The sequence below is a fragment of the Humulus lupulus genome, chromosome 6, assembly GCF_963169125.1.
Source record: "Humulus lupulus chromosome 6, drHumLupu1.1, whole genome shotgun sequence".
NCBI classification, from domain to species: Eukaryota; Viridiplantae; Streptophyta; class Magnoliopsida; order Rosales; family Cannabaceae; genus Humulus; species Humulus lupulus.
Window position 1 is genome coordinate 33,499,390 of NC_084798.1, and position 15,831 is coordinate 33,515,220.

General features: G+C 40.4%; 1 protein-coding gene across 1 annotated transcript; it reads right to left on the bottom strand.

The window, feature by feature from the left end:
- Positions 1 to 12,861: 12,861 nt before the first annotated feature.
- On the bottom strand, positions 12,862 to 13,527 carry LOC133784949 (uncharacterized). The gene has a single exon (XM_062224214.1). It carries the CDS (start codon positions 13,525 to 13,527, stop codon positions 12,862 to 12,864), a length of 666 nt encoding a protein of 221 aa, XP_062080198.1.
- Positions 13,528 to 15,831: the final 2,304 nt, after the last annotated feature.

The following is a 15,831-nucleotide window of genomic DNA, read 5'->3' on the forward strand; positions in this document are numbered from 1 at the left end:
CGAAGAGTTTCAAGGGTGAGAATGACTCAATAACTTTTACTGAAGAAGACGCGCAGGGGGCACATTTCCCTCATAATGACCCTGGTGCTAACTGTCCAGCTTGCAAACATGAGAGTACACTGGGTCCTAGTGGATAATGGAAGCTCTGTAGACATCCTGCATCGCCTCGCTTTGGAGAAGATGGGACTAAGCATCCGACACCTGAAACCCTGCAATTCCTCCCTTTGCGGGTTCACAGGGGACTCGATACAACCCCTAGGTGCAATTGAATTAGCCCTCACCATGGGGGAACAACCCAGGCAAACCACCATAATGGCAAACGTTGTCGTGGTGGATTGCACCTCGGCCTTCAATGCGATATTAGGGAGACCTTCTCTGAGAGAATTGAAGGTGATAACTTCTGTGTATCACTTAGCTATGAAATTCCCAACCCCTGGGGGAGTAGCATGCATGAAAGAGGAGCGGAAGGAAGCGAGGGAATGTTATAACATGTCCCTCTACACAGCCACAAAACCATCGATGCCGATGGCAATGGTTGTGTATGAAGGCGCGACCCACACGAGTTGGACCCACGAGTTACGGAACGCCTCAAGAAATGCTACCAGTGAGGCTTCAACACCCGGTGCAAAGAGGACCTATGTTTAGTTTGTTCCTTGTTATGTTAGCTTAGTGAGTAAGAATCAAAGAGGCTACCTAGGTAACCTCCCAGTTAGATGTAACCCTTTTTTATATATGTCGTTGTAAACCACATTCTATGAATGAAACTGTTCGCAACTTCAAGTGTTATTTTTCTTCTCTATGCGTGCATCAGCCAAAGCGCCTGCCGAAATAAATTTCACCAAACACTTGGGGGGTAGGACAGGAGGCAAAAGCATACAGAAAGCAAGAGGATCCTAAAAAGGACCCTCTAACAGGAGAATCTTAAAAAGGACCCACTATCAGAAGGACCCTAAAAAGGACCCTCTAACAGGAGGATCCCAGAAAGGGCTCCTAAAAAGGAGGATCCTACAAAGGACCCTCTATCAGGAGGATCCTAAAAAGGGCTCCAAAAAAGGAGGATCCTTAAAGGGACCCCTTGTATCGGGGCATGGTGAACCCTAACAAACAGGGAGGAGACCTTGCAAGGCATCTCCCGAAGTTCATAAGGATTAGCTACCCTTACAAACACCAAGGAGGCCAAAAGGTCTTATAAAAAAACAAAAAAACAACAACAACAACGAGCTCCCAAGTAAGGGCAGATACTCTCTCAAAGGGAGAAGCCCCAGAAAGGGCACCCGCCGATAAGCCTAGAGCGGCCACCAAGCCGTCTAGCCAAAAAGAGTCCTAAAAGAGACCCTTGTAAAAATAGTACTATGAATAATGACGAGAGGGACGCTTCTCGCAAAAAATAATAAGCGCGCGCAAAAATATATAAAAGGATAGCTAGAACCCAAGGGGTCAAAATATCCTTATAAAAATAATCAAGAGGCACCAAAAAATGACCCATTGAACCCTTTCACATGGGCTCCAAAGGACCTCTAGCCTGATAAATAAGAGAGGGGAACCTACCAAACCCCATCATACAGGCTCAAAAAGACCTCAAACACAGAGGAATAAGAGATGAATAACCACACATGTATATATTAAAAAAGGAGTCTTGGTAACATGGCAAGATTTACAAAAAAAATATAGATAATAATAATAATAATATTACAAAGGCTCAAAATGAGCATACACCCAGAGCGGGGTAGCTGATAGAAATGATGAAATGACGACCTCAGGGCCTCCTGCCACGGGCGCTCCACCCAGCCACTCGAGCAACGGCGTGCTCGCCAAAAGAAGAAAAATAAAAGTTGGGATCCTGCCTCCACACACCGTAAAGGGCGCGCTCTATGGACCTGTACTCAATAGTTGTCCTATCCGCCTCTAAGGAAGCGACTCTCTCCTACGACACAGCTACATCGGCCCTAGCAACCTCGAGTTTGGCCTCTAAAGAAGTGACTCTCTCCTGCGACGCAGCCGTAATAGCCTTGGCACCCTGGAGTTCGCCCTCTAGGCTGGTAACTTTGTCCTGCAGCATCATGGCTTTGGCAACCGCCTTCTGCTTCCTTTTTGACGAGACAAAAAGTTTTGCCTGAGCCTTTTTTAGCTTAGACTTGGTTTCACCAAGCTCTCTCTTGAGCTCCTTGACCCGGGCTATAAGGCGGTTCCTCTCGGTACTCGACGCAGAAAGATTGTGAGCCAAGTCGGCAAACCGCTGAGCCACAGTATAGGCCTGCACAAGAAAGTTAACAACAGCAATAATAAGTAACAAAAAAAAATGTGTGTACATATGTTTATATATAATAAGGCTGACACAAGATGCGTGAACTCACCCAAGTAGTAGTGCGCGTTAGAGTCTCCCCAAGGTCCGACAGGGCGAAACTCCCAAGACCATTCTAGTCAGATTCGGGGAGGTCTGAGGCGATTTGGACGTACCGTCGCCTGTAAGAGGTCGCCATGCGATTCACCCAGGGTGCCCCTTCCGAGCCAAGGGCACCTGGCTGGGTAAGGACGGACGACCCGCTCGCCGAAACGGGAGGGGGCGCAGGAAAATTGGAAAAGTGAGGCCCTGGTAGATCAGAAGGGGGTGCAGGAAGATTGGCAAAGTAAGCCCCCGATGGACCAGGGTCGAGGGGAGTCTGAGGGAAAGCGTCATAGTCCTCGAGGTCGGGGCAAACAAAATGCCCGGGAATAGCATGCTGGTCTTGGGATTGGGAGGCTATGTCTGGGTCGAAAGAGACAAAGGGAGGGCATCCCCCAGGAGACGAGGACAGCCGGTGAGGTCCCCCGCATTCAAGGGAGGCTTCCTCCGGCACATCCTCAGCCCCACCTTCATCCGGGCAAGGCTCAGCCGATGCCGCCTTCATCTTCTTGGACCCAGGGATGGTCCACAGAAACCTGGGATCTAAAACTGGGGACAGCTTGTGGAGGTTCAGATTTTCCACGGTGAATAGGTACGCACCCTTTTTCATAGCAGGGTCAGCGTTGATAAGCTTATTCACAGCGTTCGCTTCCGACCCAACAACTACGGGTGCGGCAAATTGCTCTTCATAATCCACACCATGGTTGACACAAACATAAGTCATAAAACAATAAGTTACAAAAAAGAAGAAGAGAGAAAATGTGGCTCAGGGTACTTATTGGGAGCGGCACGGAAGTGCTCGCGAACAGAGAGAGGGCCTTTCACGAAGAAAAATTGCTGCTTTCAGGAGCCTGGGTTGGACACTGAGCCCTCTATCAATGGGACCTCTTTATTGGCTTTTTGCATGTAATAGAAGCCCTTGGACTTGGGAGAAGGCATGAGATTGTACAGGAAATGCACCTCTAGCGTCGTAGGAGCACGTTTCACAAGTTCCGCAAAGGCGATAAAAAGGCAGCTCAAGGTCAGCCAACTATTGGGTGCCAGCTGAAGTGGAGCAAGGTCAAAGTAGTTGAGGACCGCAACGAAGAATGGGTGTAATGGGATGGTACCACCCGCCTTCAGGATGTGCTCACTGAGGGCCATGAAGCCGGAACTAGGGTAGTCAGCCCGGCATGTGTCCGAAGGAGTGTATAAGGCGTACTCCGAAGGAACGCGGTAGTGCTTCACAATTTCCCTCAGTTTATTTTCTGACACATGTGACACCAGGGTGGATGCCATTAAAGGAGCATCGTCCGGTTCATTGGTGGATACCTATCGGCGTGCCCTCGGCATATCTGCAAAACCAAAAGAAAAAGGTGAGGAAGAGACAGAACACTTGACCCTCCATTTTCTCTTCCTAGCAAGAGTCTTCCACCGGGGCACCGGCTGTGGAAGTGCTAAGCTAGGGAAGATCGAAACTAAGGGCTGAAGAGAAGCAGAAGTGGCCCCATGACAGTCATCAGGCGAGGATGGGCTAGGGGGCTCAGGCAGAAGATGTCCCTCCATAAACTCCAACTCCCCCTGCAAGTCTAAAAGGGTCACCCTAAGGCTCGCTACGTGGTCACTAAGGTCAAGGGGGAAAGGTGCTCCGTCTCCTCTCAACACCGAGTCAATCTCACTCTCCACCGTCCAAATTTTATGCCTAAGTTCATCCATGTGCTCTAGATGACAAATACGGGCCTGCCTTAAGGAGTCATAATCTTGGTAGGGGTTTTCCTCAGGGGACTCTGAATCTGAAGACAAGTCAACAAACTCAACCCCCGGAGGTATGCTGAACGGACCGTCACTTGCCATGAGACCTCGTCCCGAAAGCGAAAAGGGATTCACGTATAAATGAGAGGATTGCTACAAAACACAAAGGAATGGGCTCAAAACCTCTAGGCACAAACGCCCTAAATGATCCACTACAGGGTATAAACAAGGGGGCATGCAACTGGGTTAACTCACGGCAAGCTCAGGCCAAAGTACCCCATCCCGAGTAATGCTAATTTGGACCCAATGAACATAAGGGAAAAAGAAAATATACCTCAAGCAGGTAAAATGGGGCGATGTCGTGGTCAAAAGGAGGTCGAGGGCCAAAAGCGTCGTCACAGTCAAATAGAGGCAAGTGGTCGAAAGTACGCGTCTGCAAAAATAAACAGAAAAGATGTGTTAGCCTTCAAATATATGAAGGGACATAAATAGACCAAAAATTAGCTCATTTAAAAAATAAAAAATAAAAACTATAGCAAAAGTGAGGTTGTGGGGGATTGAACCCCTTACCTCTTGAAAGGAGCAAAGGTCTAGGTACCACTAAGCTAAGGAAGTAAGGTGTAAATAATAAGCCTTGCGTGAAGGCCTATTTATAAGAATTAAAGAGAATAGTCTACCAAAGCACCTAAAGGTCCTCTCCTAGACTTGGGGGCAAGTGTGGATGCTCAAATTCCACCAAGGGAAAATATGGAGGTTTACCCTCATTAGCCTTAGGCAATCCAAGCGACCCAGTATTTTTCCCCACGAACCATGTCTCATAGGAGGCCTTAATGAAGATGCCCCGAGAGACCCGAGGGGTCACGCGAGGCCCAGCCTCGTCTCGGCCCTGCGCGCCGAGCCATGCCACGCGAGGCCCCCGCCTCGCCTCCTCCGCACGCACCCGAGGGGTCACGCGAGGCCCAGCCTCGTTCGGCCCTGCGCGCCAAGCCATGCCACGCGAGGCCCGCGCCTCGCCTCCTCCGCCCGCACCTGAGGGGTCACGCGAGGCCCAGCCTCGTTCGGCCCTGCGCGCCGAGCCATGCCACGCGAGGCCCCCGCCTCGCCTCGTCCGCGCGCACCCGAGGGGTCACACGAGGTCCAGCCTCGTCTCGACCCTACGCGACCGAGCCTCGCACGCGAGGCCCGTCCCGCACATGCCATGCTGCACCAACAGAAGCCCCCGTGCGTGTCGAGGGTGTCCTTATGTCTCGCGTGGGATGGCCTTGCTTTGGCTACGTGCCTGGGCACCCCGCGAGACCTCTCACGCCTGGCCCCCTTAGCCCAGCTAGCAAAGTTAAACTCTCATGCGTATCTTTTGGAATGTACCTGCAAACCTAAGGGAGTCGGCGTACGAATATGGTACCCCTGGTAGACAAGTAGTGGGAACGCCAGGAGAGGGGGGCATGGCATATGTGTCTGTGGCTAGATGTCAGAGTCGACACCACTACCACCTGTACCACTCCTCTGACATTCGTACAGTTGAGTAGTGGAGACATCCTCGTGGTACCTAGCCATGTACTGGTACCAACACCACTACCTCTGAAACCACTCTCCTGACAGTGTACTTGTGTACTGCCTGGTCCCCTGGACCACCATGTATCTGGGGCCATTAGAGCCCCCTATAAAGGGAACCCCTCTTCAACATTGAGGGGGGTTGGAAAAATTATTGTAGCATTGCACCATAATCAATACAAACTGAGTTCATCATTTTTCTTCTGCAATTATTCTTGAAGTTTCTGCTTAGATTTCTAAAGCTTTTCTTTTGATAATCTCTACGTTGCTATTTTTCTAACTTAACTTAGTTGACGAGTTCTCACCGTCAACACACGCGCATAAAAAACAGTCACTAGTGCAACAAACTGTATAAACTTTATTTTCTACAGTGTAAATTATTCAGAATTTCTCAAAAATTTGCAGGATGTTCTAAATAACTATAATCATGGTCATAAAATAAATTTGCGCCAAAAATAATTTTCAAGCCAAAAACTAGAAGGGGGTGCACCGGAGAACTACCCATTTATAATATAAACATATGTACCTACTTTTTCAAGAGAGAAAAAATTCAATCCATTGTCTAAAATTTTCAACCAGCTATCTCAATTGTCAAAAATCATTTTGCAAAGAATTATTAAAACTAAGTTAAAATGCAAAATAACTTAAAAAAATAAGTCATTTTAAATATATATGGAGTTCTAGTTCAAAACTAATTCATGACAATAAGTAGAGGAGTGATCATAGTTTAGATAAATATATTAGTGTGTCTTGTGAAACACTTTTATACGGTATCTCATGCTGCTTGTGCCTTTTAAGTCTGAATCTTAAATTGGATTACTGTTATTTTTTTTTAGGTTTCATCTCAATAAGTATTATCCTATAATTTTATAAGTATAATAATATGTCTCACTACAAGAAACATGTTTTTGTACCGGCAAATGTCTCAAAAAGTGTCCGCAATTATCTAGAATCCTACTTCGGCAGAAGACCATCAGCTAAAGTTCGCCACTAAATGTACTTTTCTCGACGGAAAATTGACAAGCATCGACAAAATATGACATCACCAATGAAATAACGCACCAAGAAAAATAGACACCGCTGGCAAAAAATTCTATAGACAAAGTTGGAAAGTGATTGTTGTTGGCACGTTTTTGCACTAGCAATTAGGTAGAGCATTCCTAGTGCAACAAAATTCGGCTTTTCCTTGTGCAAAAATGTGCCTGGAAAAGTCCCTCCATTTTTTTATCTCATATATATTTATAATTTAAATTTTTTATAAGGTAAATTTAGAATTAATGAAATATAAAAATTTCATTATTTGTCTTCTTTTAAGAAAAATAAACTACAACACAATTAATTATCATTCATACATAAAAACAAGAAAAAGTAATACTAGATAGTTAATGTCTTCATACAAACAGATAAAAGAAAAGTAATTTAAGAGTCAGAAACACGATTGTTGTTGTCTTCTTGGTGGCTTTTACGTAGAGACGTTCAGATGATATAATAGAGGAAGATGAAGCTGGTGCGTGCTTTTCTCCAAAGGCATTGAGCCTAGTAAAATTTCAACAGTATAACGGTTGCACTTTAACAATCCCAAAATTTTAAACATGCAATTTACAATCCTCCAAAATATTAACAACACTCATAAAAAATAGCATATTAACACCTTTCATAAAAAACAATATCCAAGCATATTAACACTAATAATTATGTCACTTAACATAAACTATTTTGTCTAGTTTTTTTTAAAGGAATTTAAACTAGTTATCAACTTTAATTTAAAATACGTATCACGTTAACTACAAAGTTATACCCATTATCAAAACTCAAAATAAAAATTAATATAATTTTTTTTAATTTCAAATCTAATTTATCTGTTTTTACACAAAAATATTACTAAAATACAAATTGTCACACATAAACATAATACAACAAAAGTATCACATTAATCTCTTTTTAGAAAAAAAAAAATTAAAACTCACACTTTTTTCCAAATGTCCAAAGCAAAATTATCCAAAGCTCTCTTCCAAATGTCCTTCAAATCTAATTTTTATTGCACAAAAATTAAAACATAATTTAACAAATAGAAAAATATATATATATAGATAAACATAATTTATCTTTCTTTTTTTATTTCAAATTAGACTTTTGTTGGTGCGTTTGGGCTATAGCGCTAGGAAAAATCCTTACATCGGCGCAAAAAAGCGCCAAGAAAAGTTAACAAAGTCATTTTTTTAGTTTTTGAGATTTTTTTAATTTTCTAATATCCCGAAGACAATCTGACTATTCCTTATGTCCAAAACACCAAACAATAAGGCAAGGTTTCAAGAAACTAATACCTTCGGGTGAGATATAATGATTATCACAAAACTTTAACAATGAACAGTTAACAAGAACAATCTCCAGGTCAATCTTTGACCCTTGTTGGAAAATAATCTTTATAAATGATCCTTTAGTTTATATTAAATAGTACCATAATTATAAGTTAAAATAATGAAATAACCCATAATTATATATAGAATTATTAGTAATAAAAGTAGAATCATCTATCATTATACATAGAACAATAATATCTCTATAGTTATGTAGTCACAAAACTGTTAAATTTAATAAGTCATAAACACCAAAAATAATACTTAGCATCCATCATTTATCATTCCTAACCATTACATAGCTAATTAAGAGATATAGACCATAATGTTCCAAATCTCAAATACATAAACAATGTTCAAAAGATAGGATTATAAAAATAATAAATAGAACTCGGGTAAAACACCTTGACTCCACCAATAATTCACCTTTCATATTCGCATCACTGGGTTACTAGAATGGGAGAGATATAGAGGGTGAGCTTATAAAGCCCCATAGGGAAGCAACTAATATTATATGACCAAAAGTTTAATAAAACCCCTGTATGGTTAGCTTTGAAAACAAAACATATATCATCGTGTATAAACCAAAAATAGAGAGAGAGACCATAAATAATCACAAGAGACAAGCTATATGTGCACATCACACCGTCCACTAGATCCATAGTTCCTGTTACCCACCATAGAAAAACTGACATCCTAAACTGGGTAGCCAGCCTGATAACCACCACAAGAGGGAGGCTCAGAACACTTTCTCTATATAGATGCTAGGTCTTTACACCTACATGTGAGTGTACACATGATCTACCTATGATGACATAGAGACTAGGTCATGGATCAACAACATGCACAAATCATGATCACTATGGCTCTCATCAGTATAACCAAATACAGCCAAACATGAAAAGCAAGAAACATATTCCCTTTTATTTTAGAAAATTGGGCAGCATAACAACTGCATTTGAATAAAACTAAAAAATCATAACCTGCATCAATATATGTATAAAAATATAATTGATACACAATGCCTTCAAAACAGTCCAGAAAAACATGCAGGTTAAGTTTTCCATTTTTTAAATATTTTATAAATATGAAAATTGGAATATGTTTAGTGCAATTCAATACAAGTAAAATAATTCCAATAATCAAGTTGAGTCCCTACCTCTTTAGTATCGTTATCCTCAGTTCAAAGAGACGCTCCTAAACCTTCTATTCCTAGGTTCCAAGTAGTTTAGCCCGCTTCAAAGTCATTTTATCCTACAATCCTCAATTGGACAAATAATTAGCATCATCGTAATGTACTCTTCAAACCGAGTCCAATGACATATAGCACGATACCATTTAAATACAATAAAAAAAAATCTCACCTCAGCCGTGCATAGTGGCAGTTCGCGGTGGCTGGTGGCGGTGCTTTGGCGACGGAAATTGACTTTCTATATATCAAAATGATCATCTCGATGAGTATATCATGGAAGTACATCCCTTATGCCCAAATGACCCCCGATGTCGCCAGAAAACACTTCCAAAGGGGCGGAGATAACCAAAATCTTGCCCGAGAAAAATGGCAAGTTGACTAGAGTGATTTAGTAGGTGACCTTCCTCTCTTCATGCTGGTTCCAATGGTACCAGGCACTCATCAAACGGAGTTAAGAGTTGGCCGAAATTTCGCCTCAATGTTTTGACAGCGAAACTTCGGCGCTTTCGTACGAGCGCGTCTTAGCTTCGATTGTCACCAAACTTTGGGGTTATTGTCGTCGCCAGTCAGGGGAGAAGCAACTATTGAACATGTTGAAAATGGTGGTCAACAGTGGTTGCTATGTGTCCTTGCCGTGGCTTGCCGAGAGAAGAGAAAGAAAGAATGGAAGAAGAAAGAGAATAGAAAGAAAGGAGTGTCAAGGAGAAAGAAAGTAGAAGAAGAAAAGAGAGTCCTATGACTCTTTGACTCAGTGGGTCCCACCAGTAATAAAAAAATATTATTTAATTTTTAAAAAATGAGTCTTTACAGATGGACACAAATCATAACACTTCAACTATAACAGTCAATAGCAATACTCAATAATAGTTTGATTGTTAATCTTCAAACACTACAAGTGCAATCAAACTATTGATTGCACTAAAATAAATAAATTTTACCATAGGATACAAGAAACCATGACCTCCGGGTTAAATCATCAACAATCAACATTGATCACAACAGTTTAACCACTAATAGTTAATAAAAATAATGTTGATTAGTCTGATTGTTAATCTTAGAACACTGTGTGAAATTGGATTGTTAATTAGGTTTAAAATACTCAATAATTAGCAAAGGATGCAAGAATACAAAGAAATTGTTGCTAATTTTTTAAAAATTGTATCTTTTCTAAAAATTATACTTTTCCTGACACTATTTATACATTTTTGAAATTCCGTTTTTAATAATTACCAGATTAATTAAACAGAGTATTAATTAAAATGCGGAATGGTAATTAGATGTTTACACAGAAAGTAATTCTGTCGGGACAGAATCCGAACTTGTCACGACAGAACTGAACACAAAAATTAAACAGTGCAAAAAATTAAAGAACACAGTGAATTTTTACAAGGTTCAGAAACCCTTTCGGATATCCTACTCCTTGAGGCCACGCCCAGAGAATAAACCAATTAGTAAAGAAACAAAGTGTACAAAAGCATTGACTTAAACAATGTAAGACTCCCTCTTAAACTATTGCCGCAATCTTGTTGTACTCTTCTTTACGAATCTGGTTTGATGAAACGCTGATTCTCTTGAACTCCCTTCAAAGAACAGCGAGTGCTCACTTCCTCCCGAAGTGAGACTTAGATCGAATCCTCTCCCGAAGATCCTTATGAACACGTTCACAATAGACACTATCTGTATACAATGGACTAGATAGATATCCACAAGTACACTCAGCACTCTCACAAAGATTAAGGTGAACAAACTTAATCTCTACAAATAAACACACTCTTCAAAATAGCATAACAATTACAAATATTCAAAATAGAAGAGGTGAAAAATCCAAAGGCCTTGGCAAGGTATTTATAGGAAGGGAAATCGTCCAAGGCCATGATTTTCTGGTATCTTTGAAATCAATATGCGAATTCCTTTGATTTAGGAAAACAGCCAGCCATATGGATTCTGTGTCGACAGAAAAGGAAACTGATGAGTCAGCAACGTAATCCGTTTGATCTGGCAGAACGAACATGGTCATTTTTCTTGACCATGTTCATTTTCGATTCTTTCTTTATTTCCAGGATAACCATAATCCCATATAATCCTGAAAATATTCTCAAGATATTTGCACAATATATTTTTACCAAAAAAAGATTATTTGAGATAAATATGGCAACAAATATATTCATATTTAGAGATCTTTTTACATTACAAAATCAGCTTAAAATATTGCTAATAAAACCGAATATCAACAAGGAGATTTGCTACTGATTTTTCTTAAACAATTAAAATATTTTGTCTAAATTAAAGTTTAGCCAAAAAAGATTTTACAATCTCCCCCTTTGGCAACTTGATAGACAATAATATTTTAAGAGTTTATTTTGAAAAAAAAAAAATCCTGCAAGACAAGACAAGTTAGAGCAAATAGCAAAGTAGCAATGGAATGCTCCCCCTGCGAAAATTATCACAAAAGTAACAAAGATCAAAAAATTATAGCATGACTCCCCCTGCGAAAAGCAATGTCAAATGTTCATGAATCAACATCTTAAAACAGTAAAAACTGATCAAAATGAACCACTATTACTCCCCCTTGTTGTCTAGCAAGAAGCCAAAGGAGTAACCCAAAATAAAACAAAAAGACACTAAGAAAGCGTTCTTTTACAATTTATTGAAACAAGGAAAAAACAAAATAAAATGAAATGGACTCAGTGGGAAGGACCGGCAGCAAAGTGAGACACCACGGTTGAAAGACAACTCTTGAGGCTGAACACTTCTGTTTGAACAGATTCCAGGGTGGCCTTGACACCAGCGAGTTCAGCAGCAACAGAATCAGTATCGCCAGCCTTGAGAGCAATCCCTTTAGTTGCTTTAACAGATGATGGTTCCTTTTTGAATTTGTAGTCTGCTCCGGACCAGGAGGAGTCAAGATTTCATATTCCAAGCGAAGAGGCTTTTGAGAATCAAGCAACTTGTAGATTAAATGGGGAAACACCAAGTATTGACCTTTCTTTTTGGCATTCCCTAAGGCAGTGATCTGGTCAAAAATGAGAGAGGCGAGATCAACATGAAGACCAGTTCCAACTTTGTACAGAAAGAAGGCCGTGTCAAAGGTAATGGTTGAGGTATGAGTAGTGGGAATCCAGTTGGAGGTGGCAAATTTATGAAGCACAGCATAGTAATGAGTAAGGTCCGTTACTTTGAGGACTGAGTGAGGTTCCCACACCATATTTTGTCCTACCAACTCCGAAAGCACCTTATCTTTGTTAAACTCAACAGCAACATTTTCAACAGAAGGAGGCAAATTAAGAACCTTGGTAATTTCAGCAGCACTGAACAAGTACCAATTCCCTCGGACATAAACTTGTCCAAACATAAAAGACTTCCTATCAAACAGATCATCATTGAGATTGGCATAGAATTCTTGCACAACTCTAGGAACAAAACCATCCAGCCCAGTTAAGGAACCTAACCACCCTCGATCCTCAATATTTTTGATAACCCCAAATACTCTATGGGCCGAGAATGAAAAAAATTTCTCACAAATAAAATCACGATGCACATAATGCTTCATATTTTTCTCATTGTCATTGAAACAAAAATTCAGAGAATGAGCCTTAAAGGAAGAACCTGGAGAGACTTTGGGACCCAAAGGAGACTTGGTGCGAATCTCAGGAATTTTCATTGGTTTCTTGCCCTTTGGAGAAACAGGGGGGGTCCTCTGATGGGTCAGATTCATCTTCTGAGTCAACATTTTCCTCAAGAGAGGGGTCGTCTTCAAGGGGATCTTCGTCAGAGGGTACACAATCTGAAGAAGGGTCAGTTTCAGAAGAAGAACAAGGTGGAGGAATTTTCTTTACCTTTGACCGAAACTTGGAACGAGGAGTGGAGCCCACAGGAGATGAAGCTTTCGGCGAAGAATCAGAAGGAACAGTCCATTTGGAACGAGGAGATTTTCGAGAAGAAGAGACCTGGAACCAACCCTTGCTTTTCTTCTTGGGTGCAAGCACATCAGGTGACTCTGAGGAATCAGAATGGGCTTTGGCAGGATCACGACCATGATCAGAGACATCCTCTGATGGAGAAGCTCGGCCTCTTTTGGAAGACCCTGGGACAGAGGCGAGCGAAGCCGCCGATGAAGGAGGTTCAGTCGGAGCTTTGGGGGCTTCAAGGTCCGGAATGACCACGGCTTTGCTCGTGGTGATGGAATCATCAATGTGGATGGGAAGAGACAAGGTACTCTTCCGAGCTTTCTTCTTGGTGAGGGATGGAGATGCATTCATCGAACCAGCCACTGACTTGACAGACCGAGACCCACTACCTCTGGTTCTCACCATTGTTGCACGAGAATGAGAGAAAAACTGCCAAGGAAAATAAAGGACCAAAAAAGGAGAAGAAAGGAGACGGTTGAAGTATTGGGCCCAAGGAAAGCTGAATATAAAGACAGAAAAAGGTAGGGATTTGATCTTTAATTCCTTTATTTGACAATTAAAAAGGATAAACACTTTTAGGAAAGTACACACCAAATATCTCAATAATAACTGCCAACAATAGTGCACGACACAAATTGGGAAACAAGCCAAAAATGGAAACATTTGATCTTTGAAAAAATGAGATAAGGACAAAAACAATCAAGATACAACTTACCTTTTTTGACACACGCAGATTTGATTGCCCTCAAAAAGAAATATATATATTATTATTATTATTTATTTTTATTTATTTATTTTTATTTATTTTTATTATTTTAAGAAGAAAAAACGAATGTACCCAAAAAAAAAAATATCTCATTTTGATTAGTGCCCAATGTCTTCGTGCCCTTGCATGTGGAAAAAGAAACAATCATTATATCAAAACACATCTTTACTATAAGATTTAGAAAATGTATTTAATATAAATCATGCTTTTATTTTTCAAAATAAAGTATCACAAAACATTTATTCCAATCACAAAAAAATATTTCACTCAAATCAATCAGTGTGAATGAGACTTACAAATGTTTCCCAACAGAATATCTCAAGCATTTGTGTGTGATTGTGAAAGTAGAGATCATTGACCTGTATGGCAATTTTTAGCCTTTTTCAGGGACATTGCCCTATGTGGCAATTGTTAGCCTTTTTCTCAATGAGTAACCAAATTAGACGCTTTCACACTACACTGAAGGCTTCTTTTTAACAGTGGTAGAGTATCTTCTACATAATTGTTAGTTACATAGTTCCAACTTACTCAAGGTTAAGTAATTTACACAACAGTGTAGGTAGCTCTATTCTAAGATGGAGCTTGAAATACTTTTCGAGAAACAAAAACTCACACACAAAAACACAGATTGAATTGAAGAAATATTAATTGGAGGGACTATTTGTTTTTTGAATTTTTATTTTGAAGAAAAATAGCATGAATTATATTAACTATAATTTCTAACCTGAAGTAAAAATATATTTTGACATAATGATTGAAACTTTTTCTGTGATCAAGGACAAAGAGACATCACACAACTTTTTCAGACACAAGGATAAGGTACAGCACAAAAAAAAAAAATTAATTGGGACAAACCCCCAAGGATTTCCTGAGGGAATCAAACCTGACTGTATCAAGGGCTTTTGTAAAAATATATGCAATCTGTTTGTCAGTCTCAATATATTCTAAGATCAAAGTTTTATTTTCAACGAGTTCCCTAATAAAATGATGACGAATGTCAATGTGTTTAGTGCGAGAGTGTTGGACAGGATTTTTTGAGATATTAATAGCACTAGTGTTATCACAGAAAATAGTCAAAGTTTTAAGATCAAACCCATAATCTGTCATCATTTGTTTCATCCATAATAATTGCGTACAGCAGCTTCCTGCAGCAATGTACTCGGCCTCGGCAGTAGACAGCGAGATAGAATTTTGTTTCTTGGTATGCCAAGAAACCAGATTGTTTCCCAGATAAAAACATCCCCCACTTGTACTTTTTCGGTCATCTGCATTCCCTGCCCAATCAGCATCACTAAAGCAAACAAGATTAGAGTTTGTTTCCTTTGAGTACCAAATTCCATATTCCTGAGTGCCATTTACATAACGGATGATTCGCTTTACAGCTGTCACATGTGATTCCATAGGATCTCCTTGATATCGAGCACATACCCCCACACTGTAGCTTATATCAGGACGACTGGCTGTGAGATACAGAAGACTTCCAATCATGCTTCTGTACAAGGTTGGATCAACCTTAACACCATTTTCATCCTTGGTTAATTTGACTGTGGTTCCCATTGGTGTTTTGGCGTGTTTGGCAGATTCCATCCCAAATTTCTTGACCAGATTTTTTGCATACTTACTTTGAGAGATGAAAGTTCCATCTTCTGACTGTTTGACTTGCAAACCTAGAAAATAGGTTAACTCACCTACCATACTCATTTCAAACTCATTCGTCATTTGTTTGACAAATTCCTGCACTAAAGTGTTAGAAGTAGAGCCAAAAACAATATCATCAACATAGATTTGAGCAATGACAATATCAGAATCAACATTTTTGATGAAAAGAGTTTTATCTACTCCTCCTCTTTTATACCCATTTGAAACAAGGAATTGAGTCAATCTTTCATACCAAGCTCTAGGAGCCTGTTTCAGACCATAGAGAGCTTTTTTAAGTTGAAAAA